At 43.9% G+C, this 20,899-nt stretch overlaps 1 protein-coding gene across 9 annotated transcripts in view; it reads left to right on the top strand.

Moving 5' to 3' along the window:
- The window catches only part of KCNQ2 (potassium voltage-gated channel subfamily Q member 2), a 533,237-nt gene that overhangs the window by 345,625 nt on the left and 166,713 nt on the right, over positions 1-20,899 (top strand). For all 9 annotated transcript variants that reach the window (XM_069650812.1, XM_069650810.1, XM_069650809.1 and 6 more), the window contains exon 7: positions 5,629-5,724. In XM_069650812.1, coding sequence (XP_069506913.1) covers positions 5,629-5,724 — 96 coding nt within the window. The remainder of the gene's footprint in view (positions 1-5,628; positions 5,725-20,899) is intronic.

Below are 20,899 nucleotides of genomic sequence, written 5' to 3'. Positions count from 1 at the left end.
ACCCGCTAAGGTCGTAGTTACTTATTTACCCACCCTCTGGCCTCTGAAACACTGCAAAACCAGTTTCTCAAAGTCAAACTCTGACTTCCGTGTTTTAACACATTTTTTAAAAAAAAGTCCCACTGCATGTAGATTTTATAAATTCCCTGTATATGTGTATCAGTGAGCATGCATGTTTAATTGTCATATTTTCTTCACAGTGGGTTCTCTATGACCAGTCCTCTTCCTTGGATGCGCATTATGAAAACTCCTTGTTGATTCTGTTTTATATTTCATTTGGTGGTTTTGGCATTTGTCTTTCTACGTGCATGCAAAATGTACATCTAGCAATTTAGCCAAAAAGTAACACTAAGAAACATATCCCATTCACATTTAACGACACTGAAACATATGACATTGCAACATCACGTCCAGTTTGCCGCATTACCCGTCACAAATATGACGCATGCAACATGAACCCCTCTGCATCGTGGGAACTTTCCTGACCACACTAACAATAGCAATAGATGATGCCTGACTCAACATTAATCTTAACAATTGTAACCCTACCAAGCAAATATACTGATAGATGCATGACTTGGTGGGGTCTTTCCAAAAGCGTTGCTAAAGATCCTGATAACAGGCTTCACATAACAAGGTAAGCTTAGCTGGGTATTTTACAGCCAAGGACCTAATGCAATATATAGCTCTTCTAAATTGAACTAGCTTTTTAAGGCTCATCACATTCTTCTGTGCTATTGATACATTCACAACTTCAAAGTTGGAGTTACTAATTTTTAAACCTGATACTCACTTCGACAAAAGTAAGTGAGTGAGAGGGTTCTGACAAGCATAGGTTAACATCACCCATGAACAAAGACATTTAATAGGATGTATTGACTTGCTGGATGTCCCAGACTTCAACTGTCTACCTTATATGGACTACACGTGGCTCTATCAACAGAGTAAACAGGAGTGTGAGTAAGAGGCCCCATGCTAGGTACCTCTGAGAAGCTGAAAGCTCTGTGTAGGAGACATTAACTCCCACTCCCACCATTGGGTTGCATAATTGCCAAGTGCCATTTGCCTCATTTAATCTCTCAAGCCAAATCAGAAGAGGACCCTTTTAGATAACTTGAGTCCACCCAGTCGAAAGCCTTTTTTTGGTTCAAGGTGAGAAAAACCTCTTTGTTTTTCAGCCAGCGAAACTAGTCCATTAGATGTAATAGTCTTAAAGTATTGACAAAGGGGTTTCTGCTCAGACAATTGCAAGCTTATCCAGATTGATTAGGCACGGAAGAACAGAATCTAGCTGATTAGCCAAGTCTTTCACAAATAGTTCTGGATTGATATTTATGATTGCTATTGGCTCATAGGAGGAACATTGACAAAAGGTAATTTCTGGTTTGGGGGATCAGAGATCGACTCATCAAAGTGACTCTCTATTTTGATTTTACAAACCGGCTGGTGCGTGTAAACCTTATATAATTTGGCTGTTAAGCCATCCGTCCCAGAACCCTTATTGGATTTATGGGTTTTAATGGCTTATAGAATCTCCAACTCCTTTATTGGCATTTATAGAGATTCCTTTTGGGACAAGGTGAGACCAGGCAAAGGTATTTTGTAAAAGTATCTCTCCAGAGCCTCACTAGCTAAGAAGATAGTAATCCATTCGCCCCACTCCCGATGCAAGCCCCTATTCCTTATTGACAGTTCAATGAGGAGTTGGACATGATCAGGAAGTACTATCAGATCCAAATCTACCCTAACTGTTCCTACCTTCAGGGTGGGGGAGAGCAGCACCAGGTCAGTTATGAACAACAGTTTGTGAATGTGCAATGGAAATTGTACCCTGGGTTATCCAGGCATAGTGTTCATCAGGAGCAATTTAAGCCTATGTTTAACTTGAATGAAGCAGCTCCCGTTCTCCTGTAGACTTAGCCTTCTCCAGTACAAGGCTGAAGTTACTCAGAAACAAAATCCTTCCAGTCAAAAGGCTTTCCAGATTATCCAGGCAATTCCAGAGAAATCTCAGACCACTCCTAACTTGATCTGAGCATATTCTGAAACTATTGTTAGACGAACATTATGCCTGTGTGGTCAGCCTCTTTAACATACCTCTTATCTTTATTGGTATCTATCACTATCAGAAAGGAGTTTTTATGTAGCAATTCAGTTGTGCCAGCTTCAATCTCTGCTAACCCGGAGTTGATTTATTTCAGGGTGAACCTGGCCAGCTATCCTTAAGTTGGTTTCCTGCAAGCACACCACCTCAGGGCACGTTCATGCTAGATTTTTAAGAATCCAAAACATCTTGTTCTGGAAATGAAGACACCAAACATTCATTGGCTCATTGGCTAAAGCCTTACCATTGTATTCTGAAACTCGTACTCCGCGCATGCAAGTAATGACCCCCACTTTTACCTGCTCAATCTTCCTCCTTTTCTAAAATCTTCTGCTTGGAAATCAGGGCACCCCATGCATACACTTAGGAATGAAAACAACATTTCCTTGCCCCACAAACCCATTCCCCACCACCTGACAGAATATGTACCGGAATGTGCTTTTTGGCTAAAAAGCCACACATACCAAAGCGCTTGCCAGTAGCTTATTGTTGAAAGTTCACCTGTCGGTCAGAGCCACTGAGCAATGCATTCTAGGCCTGCAAACCATCTCACAAGTATTTATTTTTATCCAGAAAATAAATTACTTTTGGTGTATATGGCTGAACTTCTTTTTACATACCTTCTTAAAGACAAGAAAGGTAGATCTCAAGGAAGCAGGCAATCACATACATGTTTCACCCATGTTAGTGATCATCAGTATGGCTTCTTCTTTTGGAGAGTTTCCAGAGCATTTTTCCAACACAGACATGTCAGTCTACAACGCTTGCCTTCATCTAGTACATCAATTCCAATTTCCCAACTTCCTTCTTGGAATATGTTTTCCACAGTTCATGAACTGAGTTTCAAACAAGCCAAAGTTGATAGCCTTCTAGGTGGAGAGTCAGGTTTAGCAAACACCCTGAAAGTAATGGTGGGTCTAAGAAAATGCATGGAAACAATATTTCTACTGAAAATGTGAGAGAAGAATACAGCATTTCAGCTAACAAGCCACACACGCCACCAAATAGCCTTCCCTCTAAACTCAGCTCCAGGACAGGGCGAGAGAGCAATTTTTTCTGGTCATGCAAATGATCTAATACGCTTGCCTATTTGCTCCAGAAAATGATAATTGTCTAATAGGGCAGCTCTATTTTACAGAAAGCTTGAGCCACCCAAGACAGCTCTCAAAGATTCAGGCAGCCACATATGCATTTCGCCCTTCTTAGTGCTCATCGTGCTGTACACTCTGACATCCTTGCGATTGCAATATCCGGCTGATGTTTTGCAAGCAACATCAATGTATTATAAGATTATAATTAACATTGGCTACGTCAGTGTAAAAGTGAGACTATGGTTGGTTATTGCCCTCCGCTGGAGAATTGTGGTACTGCAGCATGGGGGTCTATACATGGAAGCTAGGAGGTGTCCTCTCTCTCAGATTACCCATTTGAGGATAGATGGTACTTGTAATTGGTCTTCACTTTTAGGCAGACACTTGCACCTTCGTAGTACCAAAAAGAGCAAAAGGCCGCAGATTTCAGAGTAGAGATCGAGGCCCCGGGCCCTCTGCTCTAAAAGGAAAACCTTCTCCAGATCCTTGTCACAGCAATAATCCAAACTGGGATCCTTAAATGTGGAACAGAAACGTTTTCAACACCTCACGCCCCAATTTTGTGACCAATCGTCTACCATCATAGCTGAAAATCAGGACAGGCATGGATTGTACACCCACTCTAGTACCTGCATGGCAAGGGGGCCCCCTCTAGTCAGAGGCCCTGCTTTGCGAGGTGAGGGCATTGGGGGCCCCTCATCACATTTTGCAGGAGTGCGGCATCCCTTTGCGCTACATAAGTACTGCACGGAAACTCCACTCGGCCCAGGAAATGGGCAATTTTTGATCCAATACTATGAATCCCTTCACTGTGCTCTTCATTGCACAATCCAATGTTACTTCAGGAAATCCCGTAATTTATTTATGTATTTATTTATTTATTTATTTATTTATTTATTTATATTTATATAGTGCGCAGACACTATGAAGGAAATTAGTTACAGGGGGTACAGGATTGGTAGCAGTCGTTGGCACATTATGATTAGTCATTACAGCTCATGCATCTTTGGTTATTACATTATCCTTCCTGCTCCACAGCAATTTACCCAGCAGGCATTCGCCAAGACATGGTTTGGCTCATAGTTTTTCAAATGTCTTAAAGGCATACACAGACATATAAATCAAGAAGTCATGTGTCCGTGCATGTTTGGGGGCGGGGGGGCTACACCTTTAACGCCAAGCACAAAAGTGGAAAGTCCACTTTAGCCCAATCTCATATTTAGTTGATGGACTTCAAGCCGACATACACCCCTTCCTAAGCTCCTTATAATACAAATGAAACTGGTCGTTCGCGGGTGCACAAGATATGTTGATTTGCCTGGACAGAGATTGAAAGGTAAATGCAAATGTGGGGTAATAAGGAGTAGCACATATTATTCTTTTGTTTTCTCATCAAATCTTATTTCGTTTTACAGTGTGTGAAAGGGAAACGCGAGTTTATTAAAAGCAGGAAGGATGTAGTGATTTATTTCTGCATTCTTTCAGATACATTTAACGTAGGTACCTTTGCAATAGGAAGAATACAAATGTAGCTTTGGTAAAAAGACAGAAATAATTATGGTGTTTTCAATGCATCTGTCATTCGGATCAGTTGCTTACAAACGTGGTCTACGAGGTGGAACATATTCCATTGTGACTCCCCTGCCATAAGCAATGGCGGCTGGGAAGGGGCTTCTGCCAGTTCATGTTGCAGACTTTGTGAAACCTTCTGGGTGTGGATGATGGTCTGTCAGCTAGGGATTCATGTTGCGATAGCCGATAGGGATTCATGTTGCATGCTCCAGATCCTGTCCGTGGGTCACTTATTGCCTAACTAAACTAAATGTGGTGCCATTTTATGTGTTTAGATGGAAACGTTCACTTGGTAGGAAGCTGGGGCATTCTGTGCTTGTTGGTTGTATTGATTTCAGTATTGTTCCTTTTTCATTTAGTTGCTGAAACCATTGTTACAGAAGAGAGAGAGGGAATAAAAAAAAACACAAAAGAAAACAGATGAATAAATGTTGTGGCTGTGTAAGAACCCATCCATATCTAGACATAAAAATGCACATAGTAAAGAAATGCCCTTTGTGGGTGAAGTGGGGCCAGATGATATGACCCTCAAAAAAGTCAAGAAATTCCTCACTTACCCTAAACTCAATGATTTCCTAACATGGAAACAGGAGGTACACAACTGACCCACCAAGGCTGTTAAAGATCAACAGGAATCATCCTGCAAGAGATCAACATCAAATTCCCTTGATTTAAGGCCGTGTTCATCGTCAGAGTGCCTTGGGTTCCTCATTCAGGTTTGAACGGGCATTTCTTTCACATCATGGAGACTATCACCTGAGTGGTCATGGTATGCCCTGTGGCAAATAAGGCTGATACATCTGGAGCTAGCAGCACCTGCCTCCACCCCGATGTTCTAAAATGGTTTCTCTTTCTTTTTAGGGTATCCTGGGTTCTGGGTTTGCCCTAAAGGTCCAGGAGCAGCATCGACAAAAGCACTTTGAGAAAAGGCGTAATCCAGCAGCTGGGCTGATCCAGGTGAGTTAAAACATGAATAAAGACACTAATATGTGGATCTGATGCAGCTGCTGGTGTGGCAGTAGCTGGAACACAGTGCGATCAATTCCTTGAGGACTTGGTTCTTCGGCTCCGTATGACCGTATTGTAAGGTGTTCTCACTATGAATGGTTTGGTCAACACATTGCTGCTGATTGCAATGCATCACTGACTTGGTAGATACGCAGCTGCTTATGATAGGTTGGTCATGTGGCCTTTCCTGCAAAGCCTCTGTTGCTCATTGGAGCATCACTGCCACCACCACCTACACATGCCACACTCCTTTCCGAAACTCATGTCGCCACATGGTCCTTCCCTTGCAATGAAAACAGCAGGAAAGACCAGGGCCTTGTCGCTAAATTACAGAATCTTTTAATTAAATGGCTCAGTCTGTGAGGGCATGTGTGAGTGTATTAAGAATGATGTAGCCACTGAAGCAAAATTCTTTGTCAGTCCTGGTGCCAATACAACCACACAAAAAACACACTGTATGATAATAGTTCAGGATAATTAAATTCATACAAATACCTTGAAATAATTAGGGCATGGAGCTTGCTTCATAATATTGAAACAGGTTTGCCGCTCATATCTTACATGTTGGTGAAAGACAAAATACAATGTTTCATCAAAAATCAATGAGAATGAGGAACCTGTGACAATGTCCAGAGAGATCACTCATCCTTTTGCAGAACACAAATGAGAAAAGAACATCCCAGAATATAAATGGAAAGTAGACCATCTCCAGCAGGAGAAGCTCGTCTTCAAACTAAATCATTAGAGAAGAGAAGTTCTGAGCGCCAAAACATGTACTACTTCAAGAGACTTGCTGTTAAAATTGAACCACCCATCGGCTATTCAAGGTAGTTGGTACATTTGGTGACTAAAATGCACTACCATAAACATTACTGTATTACAGCTGTGCACACCTTTAGCCGTTGACTTTTCCTAAGTCATTGTCACTCACAGCCAGCTAATCTCCGATCTCACACAACTTTGAACATACAAACATCACTGCTATTCAACTCATTACACACCATATCCCATGTCACTCTTCCCTTTTCTTAAAGGTCCACATGGAGTAAGGCCAACAAAATTTCAAAATATTGCTATTCAATACCACTCCCCATTACATTATGTTGCACACTGAAACACCCCATTCATAGCTCCTCAAATAATATTATATTACAGCCGTAGCTCCAATAACTCTTATTCACCATATCAAGATAAACCTTCATCTCCCTGCTGGACCTTTTCCTACAGCATTCTTTAATGACCCTTTCACGCTTCTCTGTATCCACCTTGTTCTTCTTCCCTTTCAATACCTCACGTCTAATGGGAACAGTTCCCAAAGAGTAAAAAAAAAAAGTACACGCATTCCTTTCCTCCAGACGACATCCTGTACTTGGAAGAGGACCTTGAAAACATTGTATGCAGTCAGCCCCTCCAACACCTCAAACCAACTGGCTTCTAGAGCTCACACATGTTGGCTTTTGCCCAACGCCACACAATGGGTTAGCACCATAAAATGTTTGATCAACCTCAGATGCATAAAGGCAGTCGTACAAATGCCTGTCAGTGAAACAACGGTATACCGTGATAACACTGGTGATAGTATCCTCATCCTACTGTACTTTCCAGTGTCCTTCAATGGTATCATCCACTTTATTTTAAGCATCTGCCTAAAAGATCTTGGAATCCAAGGCAGGCGGCTCACCTAGCATTCTCATTTCTATACGGCAGAAAAGTGAGCAAACACATGGGCCCTTTCTCCCCTAATCCTGGACGGTTGCCAGATGTGCAATAATTTTTCCCCTCCTACTCAATGCCTATTTAACTACACTGATCACCATATTCCAAAACGCTGGCCTACCCTGCAGCTACACAGACGACCCTAAGATCATCGGCAAACTAAAGTTCCCTCTTCCACTCGAGCCTACTAGAAGGTCTGTGTGCACAGTGGACGATCCCTGGAAGCACTTGAAGCAGACACAGAATATATATTCTGGCTTGCCTCACTCCCTACCCTCTGCAAGCAGAATGGAACTTTGACTTCCCCTGGCTAAAGTTATGAGAAAAGCAAAGAGTAAATCTGAACATTTGAACATAAAGAAAATAACTGGCTTATTGCCTTTCAGGATGAACAGAACCATGGAGGGTGAGTCGGATGTCAACCGTGCATATCTGGAAAGTCATCATCTCACCGCACAACAATGCCACAATTTTATGCAGTGCACAGAGAGAGAAGGGCAAGGATCCTATCCAGTCTCGTATGGCCCAAGAGGACCATGGGATGCTAAGATCATGCTTCACTTTATAAAGGCTCAATAGCTGAAAGGGCCTACAGCAGGCCTTATCAGTGATGTCCATTATTTACAGGATCTTGGGATTTCCATGTCTGTGCCAAACGAATGAATAAAGCACACACCACTATCATGGAAGTGGTCAGAGGTGTGCTGGATGAGATGTGAATCGTGCCCACTGATGCCAAGGCTTATACACACTGTTCTGTCATAGTTTGCAAACCCAACGGTAGGAGAAGAGCCCAACCATTTATAAGATTTGCAACAAGAAGAATTCATGGTTCAGTCATGGGTGACCACATGTTGGGTGTTGGCTGTTATATGGATGACTGATAGCTTCAATTAGAGCTTGTCAGACTCCTCTGCCCTTTTGTGGCAACTTCCTGGGCTCCCCAGTCCAAGGATTTTATAGCTGACGAGGGCGGACGGATTCACCACAGTGGCATGTGAGAGGTGTGAATCGGCTTTGCTAATTTTCCACCTCTCTTGACACGGGTGCATTGCTCTCTGTGGCGCTTCGAGGGAAGTGATCCGCCATGGGGAGGCAATTTGTGAAAACATTGAGATACTGGATTGATTTTTGTCCATTGATCGAGAAACTGCGAAAACAGCATGCTCTTTGATGAGGCAGGTGTGTGAGCTCGAGCGTGAACCTGCGGCATTAGATGTGAAATGCTGATAATGCCTTGTGCTCCAGGATTTGCTACTGGGAAGGAGGCAATACCTGCTCTCTGAGGGCACAGGTTCAAATCTGCATCGGCAGACAACATAACCCATTGCCAAGAAGAGGATGGATTGTTGATTGAGGGATTGGAAATGATTAGGTCTGTAGCTACTGGTCCAGCTTTATGTCCATGCCTTGAGATGTTTTTCTCCGCCGCGTCTCCCATGCAAGTGGTGCATCATCTGTGCTTCTGACTAAGGGACACACATATCCAGGAAGAGCTTCAAGGTTACTGGGGGTCATTACGACCTGGCACAAAGGGATACCGGGCACCGGTAATGACACCGGTGCCGGTAATCCCTTTGCACCCTATTCCGAGGTCCCTTTGCTGGTCCTCCCTTAACACCTGGTTTTACCAGGCGTTATGGACGGGACCCGCAAAGGGATACCGGGGTCAATAACGGTACCGCAATTTGCGGTACCGTTATTGCCGCCTTCCCCCTTCCCATTGAGCCCTATGGGGGCTCAAATAGGAATGGGGAATGGCTCTTGTGAATGGGGAATTACCGGTCCCACTGACCTCGGACTGGACCGGTAATTACTCCCTTCACCAGACCGGAGTCGGACCGATTTTGGAGGCAGCCATGGCACTAATAGCGCCATGGCTACCTCCAAACTTGGAATGAGGGCCACTGTTTCTAGCTGTTTTAAGTTCACCTGGGCCCTCATTCCGAGGTTGGTGCTAGTCATGGCGCTATTAGCACCATGACTAGCACCAATACCGGTACCGCCACCGACTTGGCGGTATGGGGACTTACCGGTCCAGTCCGACCTTGGTGGGACCGGTAAGTCCCCATTTGAAAAGCCATTCCTCATTCCCATTTGAGCCCCCATAGGGCTCAATGGGAAGGCATCAATAACGGTAGCGCAAATTGTGGTACCGTTATTGACCCCGGCATCCCTTTGCAGGTCCCATCCTTAACGCCTGGTAAAACCAGGCGTTAAGGGAAGGACCCGCAAAGGGACCTCGGAATAGGGCGCAAAGGGATTACTGGCACTGGTGTCATTACCAGTGCCCGGTATCCCTTTGCGCCCAGGTTGTAATGACCCCCATGGAATCGAGACTTGCAGGTTTCTTGCTGTGCCTGTCCTGAATGTGTTGGATTGTACCTCCTACCTGTGCTTCTGGTGGGAAGCTTATGTTACTGCTGCCCATGATGTCCCTGCTCTCTGTATCAGGGAGGCATAAACTGCTACCACATGTGATGTGCATGATTTGTGTGCGTGAGAGACACTGGCCTTAATTCTGCTGTGCCTGGTCTCTTCGCGTGGTGGTAGTTCACATTGCATCCAGGCTATCAGATAAGATATTAAAGAGAGGATGTTTTACGCCCTATGTTTTGACGTTAGGAGTAAAATTATCCTTCAAGGAATGCAAAAGTAACGTCCATTCCAATTCCATGCTTTTGTTAGTGGATCAAATATGTGTGTTAATTCTAAACCAGACATCTTTCTTTGTGGTGCCTAGTAATTTTGACATATAATTCATGTAAATTAAAACATGCATGTTTACCTTAAAGTCACTTATCGAGTCAGGCTGTAATACTATTAGAGCTCCATCCTTTGGTACTGCTATGCTTGTTCCACTGACCCAAACATAGCCATGCAGCTGTGTTGCTTGAAGCAGTTTTCAGGCTCCTGTGTGGGAACCTATTTGTTATGGGGATTACTTGTACTCCCTGTTTTCTTTGTTGGGAGTATCTGACTGTTTTAGGGAGTACACGTCACTAGTACCCCTCTCATCTTTGGGGCTGATTGCAGCTGCCCGCCATATTCCAATTATGTGTGTGATGGACACTGGCACTGCTCCTGCCAGAGGTGCAGCTGCTCTGCGTTTTCTGGAATGTGTCATGTGCTTGTCTCTGCCACATGTGTAGGAGGATATCGTGTACTAGTTCTATCTGTGATGCAGATTCTGCTGTTCCTGAGGGAGCGCCTGCATCAATGCTGCCTGTCCTATGTCCACTGCTGCTATCCAAGCATTGTGCACCTGGTTTGTATAAGAGAACGTCTTGGTCTACTACGCCTCTGCATTACCTAATCAGTGTTTATGCGAGGGAACTGCACACTGCTGTTATGCATGCGGTACCTCTTTTGTGTACGGGGAATACTGTGCTGGGTCTATAAGGGAAGCTTACACGTGTTGTTACATGTGCTGTGTACGAGGAATGCTTCCACTACGCCAGCCTTCGTTTGACAGGTTCTGGGTCTATAAGGGAAGTTTACACGTTTTGTTGCATGGGTTGTGCCTGTTCTGTGTACGAAGAATGCTTCCACTAGTACTGGGTCTAAAAGGGAAGCTTACACCTTTGCTCTATGTGCTGTGTTGCATGTGCTGTGCCTGCTCTGTGTATGAGGAGTATGTCAGCCTTTGCTGGACAAGTTCTGGGTCTATAAGGGAAGCTTGCACCTTTGTTCTATGTGCTGTGTTGCATGTGCTGTGCCTGCTCTGTGTATGAGGAGTATGTCAGCCTTTGCTGGACAAGTTCTGGGTCTATAAGGGAAGCTTGCACCTTTGTTCCATGTGATGTGTTGCATGTGCTGTGCCTGCTCTCTGTATGAGGAGTATGTCAGCCTTTGCTGGACAGGTTCTGGGTCTATAAGGGAAGCTTGCACCTTTGTTCCATGTGCTGTGTTGCATGTGCTGTGCCTGCTCTGTGTATGAGGAGTATGTCAGCCTTTGCTGGACAGGTTCTGGGTCTATAAGGGAAGCTTGCACCTTTGTTCCATGTGTTGTGTTGCATGTGCTGTGCCTGCTCTGTGTATGAGGAGTATGTCAGCCTTTGCTGGACAGGTTCTGGGTCTATAAGGGAAGCTTGCACCTTTGTTCCATGTGCTGTGTTGCATGTGCTGTGCCTGCTCTGTGTATGAGGAGTATGTCAGCATTGCTGGACAGGTTCTGGGTCTATAAGGGAAGCTTACACGTGTTGTTGCATGTGCTGCACCTGTTCTGTGTACGAGGAATGCTTCCACTACTTCAGCCTTTGCTGGACAGGGTCTGGGTCTATTAGTGAAGTTTATACATTTTTTACATGTGCTGTGCACAGAATTTGACTGGGGCAAATTACAGTCCTGGCCTGCAAAACAACACAGACCCACATTGTTAAATTGCATTCACAGACTTTTCAGTAGCACCTGTGACTGCATTTGTGGGGAAAATGTGTTGGAAAATTAGCTTGATAGTACGATTGGGGTGGGACCAAGTCTGATTTGCACATGGCCTTTCCCCTTTTGTAATGGCTGGGCAGGCAAAGAACAATGCTCTGGGGGGTTGCCCAAAGCAATGCCAGAGGTTAAGATTACTTCTAAACCTTTCAGCCATCACCTCTTTTTTTTTTGCTATACTCACCCGAGTGGAATGGTCATGCCCAGATTTGGGTCCCGTGCCTGCTGGGCCTAGAGCCCCAAGCTACTCCTCACTGATGAGGCCCAACAAGGCTGAAACATGTTTGTGGATGCTTGTGGTCTCGTGCAAAAGGGATGTGGCCAAGCAGTTTGGGGTGGACTGCCCCTTTATGGGTGGGACCAATCCTGATTTGCATATGGTCTTTCCCCCTTTGTAATGGCTTGGCAGGTGAAGAACAATGATCTGGATGATTACCCAGAGCAATTCCAGATGTTAAGATTAATTCTAAACCTTCCAGCCATCACCTCTTTTTGTTTTGCTATTTTACACTTAGCAAGTATGCATCTATTTGCTCAAAAATAAATGTGCGTAAATTAGCAAAACCCATTCAAACTGAAAATAACATTTCCTTGTGCTGTCACTGGCAGTGCATACACATAGAAGTAAGGCAGGAGTTTGTGACGGTTGCGTGTGGGCCGCAGTAGAGAATGTGGCACATTTCATTATCCTTTGCCCCATCTTCCCCGATATAACCAAGAGCAGGTTGATGAGCATCGTAAGAGAAAGCAGGATAAGGCTGTGCATACCTGCTCTCACCTTCTCACTGTTGTGCTCGGAGGTGAGAGTTGCTATTGCCCTGGGCTCTTACCTAAGCAGGTCATGGAAAAGCAGAACTACATTATTGCCAGACCTCGCTTAAAGGTCGCTGTACAATCTATAGGCGCTGAGCTGAGCTCCTGTAAATGCTAACAAGCCAACATTGTGTCACCTGAGATTACTTGACTGTGGTTACTTCTACTTGCCAGTTGCACTTTATTCTTAACAATGTTAATGTTCACTGCTAATCATATTCTTTGTAATGTACAATAATTCACAGCTGACTCAATACCTAGCTGAGATTTATAAATATTATCCTGTTTTACTTTCCCTTTGGATCATGTTAAATGTCAGGCCATCCTTCTGGGGCTTGCCTGAGTACCTTATTGACCATTGGGTTGGAAGCTTGGTTCTCTGATTATTGTGATATGCCTGCTCTAGGCCTGCGTCATAAGCTTGTATGGTTCCTTATTGTAACGGTTATGTGTGTGGGGGAAGCTTCTATTGTTACTGCCTGTGATTTACCCATTGTGTGCATGTGGACAGATGTGAATGCTGCCATGTAGCTCAGGTTCCTCCACTGAATTAACATGCCGTGGGATCTTGCTATCTTGTATCTTGAAAGAGAAGTTTGGAAAAGGCAGGGTTCATGTTTGCATGCATTGGACAAAACACAGCTCCACCGGCTCCTCCAGGTCTCGCGCATCCTCCCGGCCGACATTTGAGGACACTTTTCCATTGGTGATTGTTCGAAGAACAGCGTGCTTTTCAGAGTTATTGATTAGTCTCTGTCGCGCAGCCCAGGTTTTCTGACAAGTGCCACACTAATGATTTGTCCTCACTTTCCCTGCGTCTCAGACAGGTTTTTATCTCAAATTACTATGGTGTGTGCAGTGAGGCAAGCAAATCGTGTTACAGGCTCAAACATCTGTCTCAAAGCTGCCCTGTCCCAAATACTTGCACCAGTCATTTACAGGAGTATTTGAGAATACTCCTAGCAGAATTCAGGAAATGTTTTTTTAAACCTTGAAATATAGCCTTTTTGGGGGTCTCACTTTGTTAAGTTGTTGGTTTTCCTTCACTTTAAGAATTTTGGCCCTTGGCTTCCATGCATCGAGCTGTCAGCATATCTGGGGTACATAGTAGGTACAAAGGCAGGGGAAGCTAAAAAACAAAAACAAAAAATCACACACCGGTTCTTATTATGGCCTATAAATGAATATAAAAAACATGATACATTGTACAAGACACCACCAGCATGACATATTACGATGATAGAGTGAATGATAGGGATAGATTTAGGGTTAAGAGTAAGCTTGGAGGAAAAGAAAGAAGAAGGCATAGAAGTTAAGAAAAAACACAAGGGGAAAGACAGACATTTAAAAAGAGAAAAAACAGCAATGCATAATTCAGAAACTCGTCACAGATTTTTAAAATTTTTCTAAGAAAAACACATACAACTTAGTCATAGAAAACTGTCAGCACAAGACCGTCGTAGAGGAAAGTAGTGCAAGCAGTATACAATCTATTAATTTATTTCTGCATTCTGAAAGCCTGGGCTGCAGGTGAGAGGAGTATCAACCCGCTTTGCTCCCTAAAGTTAAAATTTCCATAATGTTAGTGACCCGGAAATCTAGATTTGAAAATGGATTTTGTGAGGAATTTGACCATCCCCACAGGGATTGTGCGCACGCCACAGCTTTTCTGAAGTGTTGTCATTAAAATGAATCATGGGAGATCAACCTCAGAACATGTGTGGGGCTAATCCACACACATTTTCCTATGCTCGCAGCACAACAAACACATAGTCAAGTGTACTCCAGTGGGACACAGCCTACAGACGCAGTCCTGTCGGTCATATTTTGCTGGAATGTGACAGCCATGGATACATCAAAGCATCTCTGAAGGGGGGAAGGCAACACCTTCCAATGGCCATGGCCAGCCAAAATAAAATATCAAAGACTCCATGGATCTGCCCTCTCTGCTGTCGAAGTTCTGCTGGTGGCAGTACATACTGATGAGAGTTAATTGGAACAGGCCTGTGATAGGCCCGATCACAGAACTGAAAAAAGGGGACAGGAAACCCCAACACCTCTTTGATATGCAATGTGTCAACTGAAGTTAGCTCCCACCCTTCTGTATGAAGGGCAGTGAATGGCATGTCTGGGACAACTGTTTACAGTAGGCAACCCATGCAGGGAGATCCCCTTTCAGAGGGAAGAAGAATGTGTATGGATGGAGATAGAAAGTCTGTTCTCGCCACAAACTTCAAGGGATACCTGCGCTTTCATCAGTAGCCACATAGAGCTCAAGTAACCAGAGAGACACTTTGATCCACAACAGACAGGAAGATGGGTGGGACTTAGTAGTACATGTTGTCACCCCTTACTTTTCCTGTTCCAAAACACTCTGGTTATGAACTCACGGATAACTGAAGATTGTTGGTGGGGATCCAGGATTGGTTCCTTTAGGAAGGCTTAGCCTGCACTAATCACTGAGGCCCATTTGGCTTTAAAAGATGGCTGAGCACCTCTTTTGGAAGATCATCTGACAACTTTGAAAGGAGTAAGAAGAAGGACTCATTTTGACCCTGGCTGAAAGTAGTCTGCCTTACAGCTTCCGCCAGTGAAGGAAGGTCAGGATTTCCAAGAGGGAAGGAAGATCCCTCCCCAAAACATCTCCCAGGGAACAGAGGGAGATACTCACCTCAGAGGACCCGTCCAGCAGGTCCAGAACCGGTAGCCAGCCAGCACACAGCATGCCCTTCTAGGTTCTGCCAGTAAGCTTCCTAGGTGGCAAGTGCCAGAGAGTCTCTGAACAAAGGACCAGGCTGTTGCCTGCAAACACTCTCCTCAGCTTTGGGATGCCCAGCTTAAAGGATGACACAAGTCCTGGAAAGAAGCTAGGAGGAGTGCCACTACAAGCATCAACCAGCGTCTACCTTTTAAGGACATGTTCGAGGCAGTCGAGCCCCTTAAGCTGCAACCGGCTGCACCAATATGTTGTTACGCCGCAGTATCTAAAGCCGTATCCCCCAACCAGCACAGAGACAATGATTCTTGAACCTGAGCCGCCGTGTAGGCCAGTCTGAAGCTGTCTGTCTAGCGTGCTTGCCGAACTGCCTGTCGCCTTATACCTGCAGCGGTCTCCTGTCTTGAAATCTGTTGCAGGAGCTGCAAAGTGCCCTGGAACGACTCGATGCTGTCGAGCATCAAGATCATCTCAAGCACCAGGTACATTGTGGTGCTGCCCGCCTGGTCCTTCTCCAAAGGCCACTAGTGACATTTACAGCCCATTGCTCCTTTGCTTCTGAAACCAAATAACCTTCAGCAGTTAAGACTGCTTTACCAACTACCTTCCTGTCAGTATTGTGCGAAACCAGAAGTTGTCTCACCCACTAGTCCCCTGGGATATGTCATACAGGTGGCCAGGACATGGCTATTTCTTTTGGATCCAGTTTCTGGGGGTGGACCAGTGCAGTAGGATCACCTTGGTGAGGAATTTTCAGGGAGTAGGAGTGGTTGACCAGATGGCGAGATGCAGTAATCCCTTCCCTGGAACACCTTTACCCCACCCTACCAGGTAGGATACGTAGAAACTCTACCACCCTCCCTCTTCCTACATGAACACATTCCCACGGACAGCCCGCTCTAGGAGAAAACAGACTAACACCTGAGCAGTATAGTAAACCTGACGTGTCCCAATACAATGATCAGGTGAGGTCAGGCAATTACTGACCGACACTCACACCTGACTTCCATTAAGCTTCCCCACCCGGATAAAAGGCGGAGCACAAAATACACTATGAGCGAGGCAAAACACACGAGGAAACAACAGTTTTGAGACAGCAGCTGAATGAGGGACAAAAGACAGCAAACTACGAGGGGTTTACAAGGAGGGAAATTCCCTTGGCCTTTCTGGAAAGAAATCGTTATGTACAAGAGATCCCGAGATTGAACAGCTTAAGTTCCGGAGACAAGTCTGAAGAATCCTGCATTGTGTGTCAGAGGTACCCCCACTCCTCCTACATGACTAATCGAGTCAGGGAGAAGCAGCAGCCGCCGTGGTACCATCTTTAGCTCCAAGAACAAAGTAGCGACAGAGAAATCAACACAGCCAGTGAGTTGGGGAGACCGATAAAAGACCTGTCTGTGTTGAAGCCAGGTTTGCAAGCAGCAACATTATACACCGAGTGCTGGAATGAACAATGTTAAAACGTTTGTAATGAAAGACGCAAGTAAAGTTGAACTGCTGATGAATTTTTTAACTTTGACAGGATCCAATATCATTGACAGAGTGGTCCAGCACCACATGCATGCTCAATCAAAGGTCTCTGTAAGGTATCCAGCTGAGAGGTGGCAGAAGGAAGAGTAAAGAATTGTAAAGAGAAAGATTTTGTGAATCGAAATGGTCCTGCAGTGGGTCAATTAAAATCCGGTGCACAATCAAAATTCTTTGATTTTTGATATAGAAAAGAAAACATTGGAAAATGAGATAAAATGATTGAAGCCCGATTGAGAAAGATCAATTAAGAACACTGTGTTAAAGTGGGTCTGAGTCCGGCGGAGGGGGACACAGGGTAAACAGTAAATCACCTGAGAAATTGTGCATGTGAAATCCTGAGAAGTAAGGATCTTTGGTGTTTGTTTGTTGCATCAAGCCCTCTGAAATAAAAGACTTTGAATGGCAAAGAGACTTTGGCACAGAAGGCCCTGATGCTGATGTTTTCAACTGTATCCTCATGTCAGAGAAACCATAGAGTGTGCTAAGCTTGAGTGTGCCGCCTTGTCCCGTGCTGAAAATGTGAGGAAGGGAAGCCAACGGCTGTAATATTCTGACATATCATTTCTTGAACACTTTTCTTTTGTATAACATTGCTTCCCACTCTATTTGTATTTAGAAGTAAGGATTGGCAATAGGTGTATTAGTATAGGCCCTTTTATTTTGACAAGACTCTACTAGGACTGCATTATGGTTGTAGCTTGCTCCCATCTTTAGATTTAGGATTAGATGTGTGTTTTATGAACCCATTTGGAAGTCCAATTAACACCATTGAACTGTGATCATTTGTGTCTGTATTATGTTTGCTACCATGCCTTCCTTACAGGATCCAGAGAGCATCTCTTTCCTTCGTGAAACTGTCTGTCTTCTGTGTTCCTTTACAGGGTGGGTTGTAATTTGTAATGTGCTAGAACTATCTGTTGTAATAATGATAAAGTAGACATTTTTATGCAACCTTGACTTGACAGTCACTTTTACCATTGGGTAATCATTATATTTTCGTTGTGTTGCAGCTAACCAACGACCCCCGACCTTGCAGAGATAAGCCTGCCATTCTGTCCACTTTACCAAAATTGGACAATAGGTTTATAATTTATGTGTGTTTCCAATCTCTTTGGATCCAGTTCTGGTGTACTAGAGGTGTGGGGCTTATTGATGGTTTAGAAACCAATATTCATCCCTGGACCACTGGTGCCCCGGAAGTTGATTAATCACAGATATGTAGGCTAAAGAACCTTTAATTACCACTCTCCATGGAATTTCATAAAAGCAGACTTAAAACATAAGCTGAAGACTCCATGCATCCAGTGGCAACTTCTTAGAACATTCCTCTTGTGCTGAAATACACTCAAAACCAATCTCCCATGCCATATGTCACTGTCACAAAGTGATTTGGCTCCAATTTATAAAACAAAAAGGGGATTATTTAAAAAAATGTAATTTTTATTTATATTGTTATAAAAAATACAAAAAGTTAAAGTGCATCATTAGTGACAACAACTGTAGTGCAAAATTCACTTGCATTACCGATCTCATATATAATATTCGTCAGTCATACAAAATCACATATCCTCACTAATGCTCACAGCCAACTTGACTCACTAACCACACAAAAAATCCAAGTCACAATAAACAAATATGTGCAAAAAGAGCAGAACTGTGCAGATAGTGCAATCTAATATGAACAAAACAAAGTTCAAATAGCTGCAAAGAAGATACCTGCTATTATTCTAGTCTGGCAACATTGATGAAAGGATGTTTGCCCCAAAACAATATTTTGGCCTATGTTGCAGCTCCTAACTGCGTGACTAAGGCAAAATGTAATTTCATATTGGCCTACTCAAGTTTCGGCTTTGGGCCTTAAGTATTTGGCAGACCAAGCCTTCATCAGGGTGACAGAATATTTGGAAATAAATGATGAATGCAGTCCTCATCGAGTGGGACAGGCCACTCATTAAAAAGTGGCACAACTGCACACCGAAATGCGCTTGAGCAGCACCAATGCTGACCAGAAGAACTTAGTTTGTATGGCAAAAAGGTGAGCAATGTCTCTCTTTGTGGATTCAAACACTGCTCATCACCCACTATCCCTCTTTGGGATAACAACTCTGCTGTCTCATTTTATTGCAAAGACTGCCTTCAATCATCACTGAGTCGACTGTTCATCTGAGCCGCTACCTTATCCGAAGCTGTTGTCTTAGAAACTAAATAAATGTACCATACTGCATAGGGAAATGCCTCGTAGACACGAGACCGGTTGGGCAAAAAAACTCTGCTTTTCACCGTGAAGAAATATAAGATGCGAGATGATGATTGAATGCAGCCTTTGCAATAAACTTATCGAGCTAAGTAATCAGGCACCATGTTTAAGGCATCCATCCTCTGTAGTGTAACAGATTGTTTAGTGACCATCCTCAACACAGGGAGTTCCCTCCCTGCCCACTCATGGTGTCTCGCAAAAAAAAAAACTGTTTAACATATTCTTTTATTCAGCCCTATCTCAGACTCATATCATGACTATTACATCCCTTCCCCTGAGCTAACAATGAGTCAGGAACCAGGCCGGTGTACGGGAAACATATTGGTATTTATTTAAATTAAAAGTTATAGAAATTTGCACGGAAATGTGAAACACCACTTTATACATGGCACAACACAATCAATTTCTCTCAGCATGAATAAATCACAAAAGTGAGTTGAAAAGAACACAATGACAATTCTTCACTTTCTACAAATTTCATTTCAAGAAATAATTGAACTGATCAATACCCAAAACAATTCTAAATGTAGTGTTGTGCAATTTTGATTTTCCTGCAAGCTTAAAACGCTAGCAGTAGGATTTCAACATTGGTACAAACACATTTAGCAATTGTGATTTTGCCTAAACTTTTGGTTTAAAATAAACACAGGGGCCCTCATTACGACCTTGGTGGAGAACCATGGTGCTATTTGCACCATGGTCCATGGCGCTAAGCTGCCAACTCCGCCATGGTGGTTGGCGGACTTACCGCCCCAATCCGACCTTGGCGGGGCGGTAAGTCCCCAATCCCCATTTACCCTTCCCCATTCCCATTTTTGCCCCATAGGGTATAATGGGAGTGGGGAAGGCGTTAATTACGCCACCGTAAATTACGGTGGCGTAATTAACAACAAGGTCCCTTAGCGCCATGGATATTAACGCCTGCTAAAAGCAGGCGTTAAAATCACCATGGCGCTAAGGGAACTCGTACTCAGGCGGAAAGGGGCGCCATGGTTTACGCCGGCGTAAACCCCTTTCCGCCCGGGTCGTAATGAGGGCCAGGGTGATTTAGTGGTTCTTCAGACCCCCCCCCCCACTTTGGTCTGTTTGGACAGAACATTTTTAATTATTTGGGGAATTTTTGATTTCAGACCCCCCTCCACTGAAAGGCCTGTGTTGGGGAAGCTGGATAAAAAGGTTGGACTGATTTAAGAACAAAGGCACCCTTCTTCATTAAAGAAGTCGGGGCAAGCAGGACACAAAGGTTTACCCAATTAAATGATAGATTATAGTTTTCAGCACACACTGGGAAGTGAGTTTTGTTAATTTTTAATTTTTAACAAAATTCACCTCATAGTGTTCTGCCAAATGGGGAATTAATTAAATGAATATTTTTAGTTAAATAGGCTAAGGATCTACACAGTTTTGCCCCCCAACCACTATGAATGTAAGGGATTTAAGGCAAGCAGATTCCCCCACTTTTTGATTTTGCAGGGCTCAGTTCTACTTACATAAAATATCTCTGTTTAAAGTTCAGGAAAGCCAACTGCAACCCAGGACACTCTGTAAAGATATGGCAGGGGTCTGGTCACTCTCACAAATTACCTCCCCCTCTCCACCATAGGACACAGTCAGCTTCGAGGCCTTCCTAGAAATACACAGCTCCACCC

Source organism: Ambystoma mexicanum, chromosome 3p, assembly GCF_040938575.1.
Source record: "Ambystoma mexicanum isolate Mex_15411 chromosome 3p, UKY_AmexF1_1, whole genome shotgun sequence".
Classification (NCBI taxonomy): Eukaryota; Metazoa; Chordata; class Amphibia; order Caudata; family Ambystomatidae; genus Ambystoma; species Ambystoma mexicanum.
The sequence above is the reverse complement of the archived record's forward strand: the minus strand, read 5'-3'. Positions and strand labels throughout refer to the sequence as shown.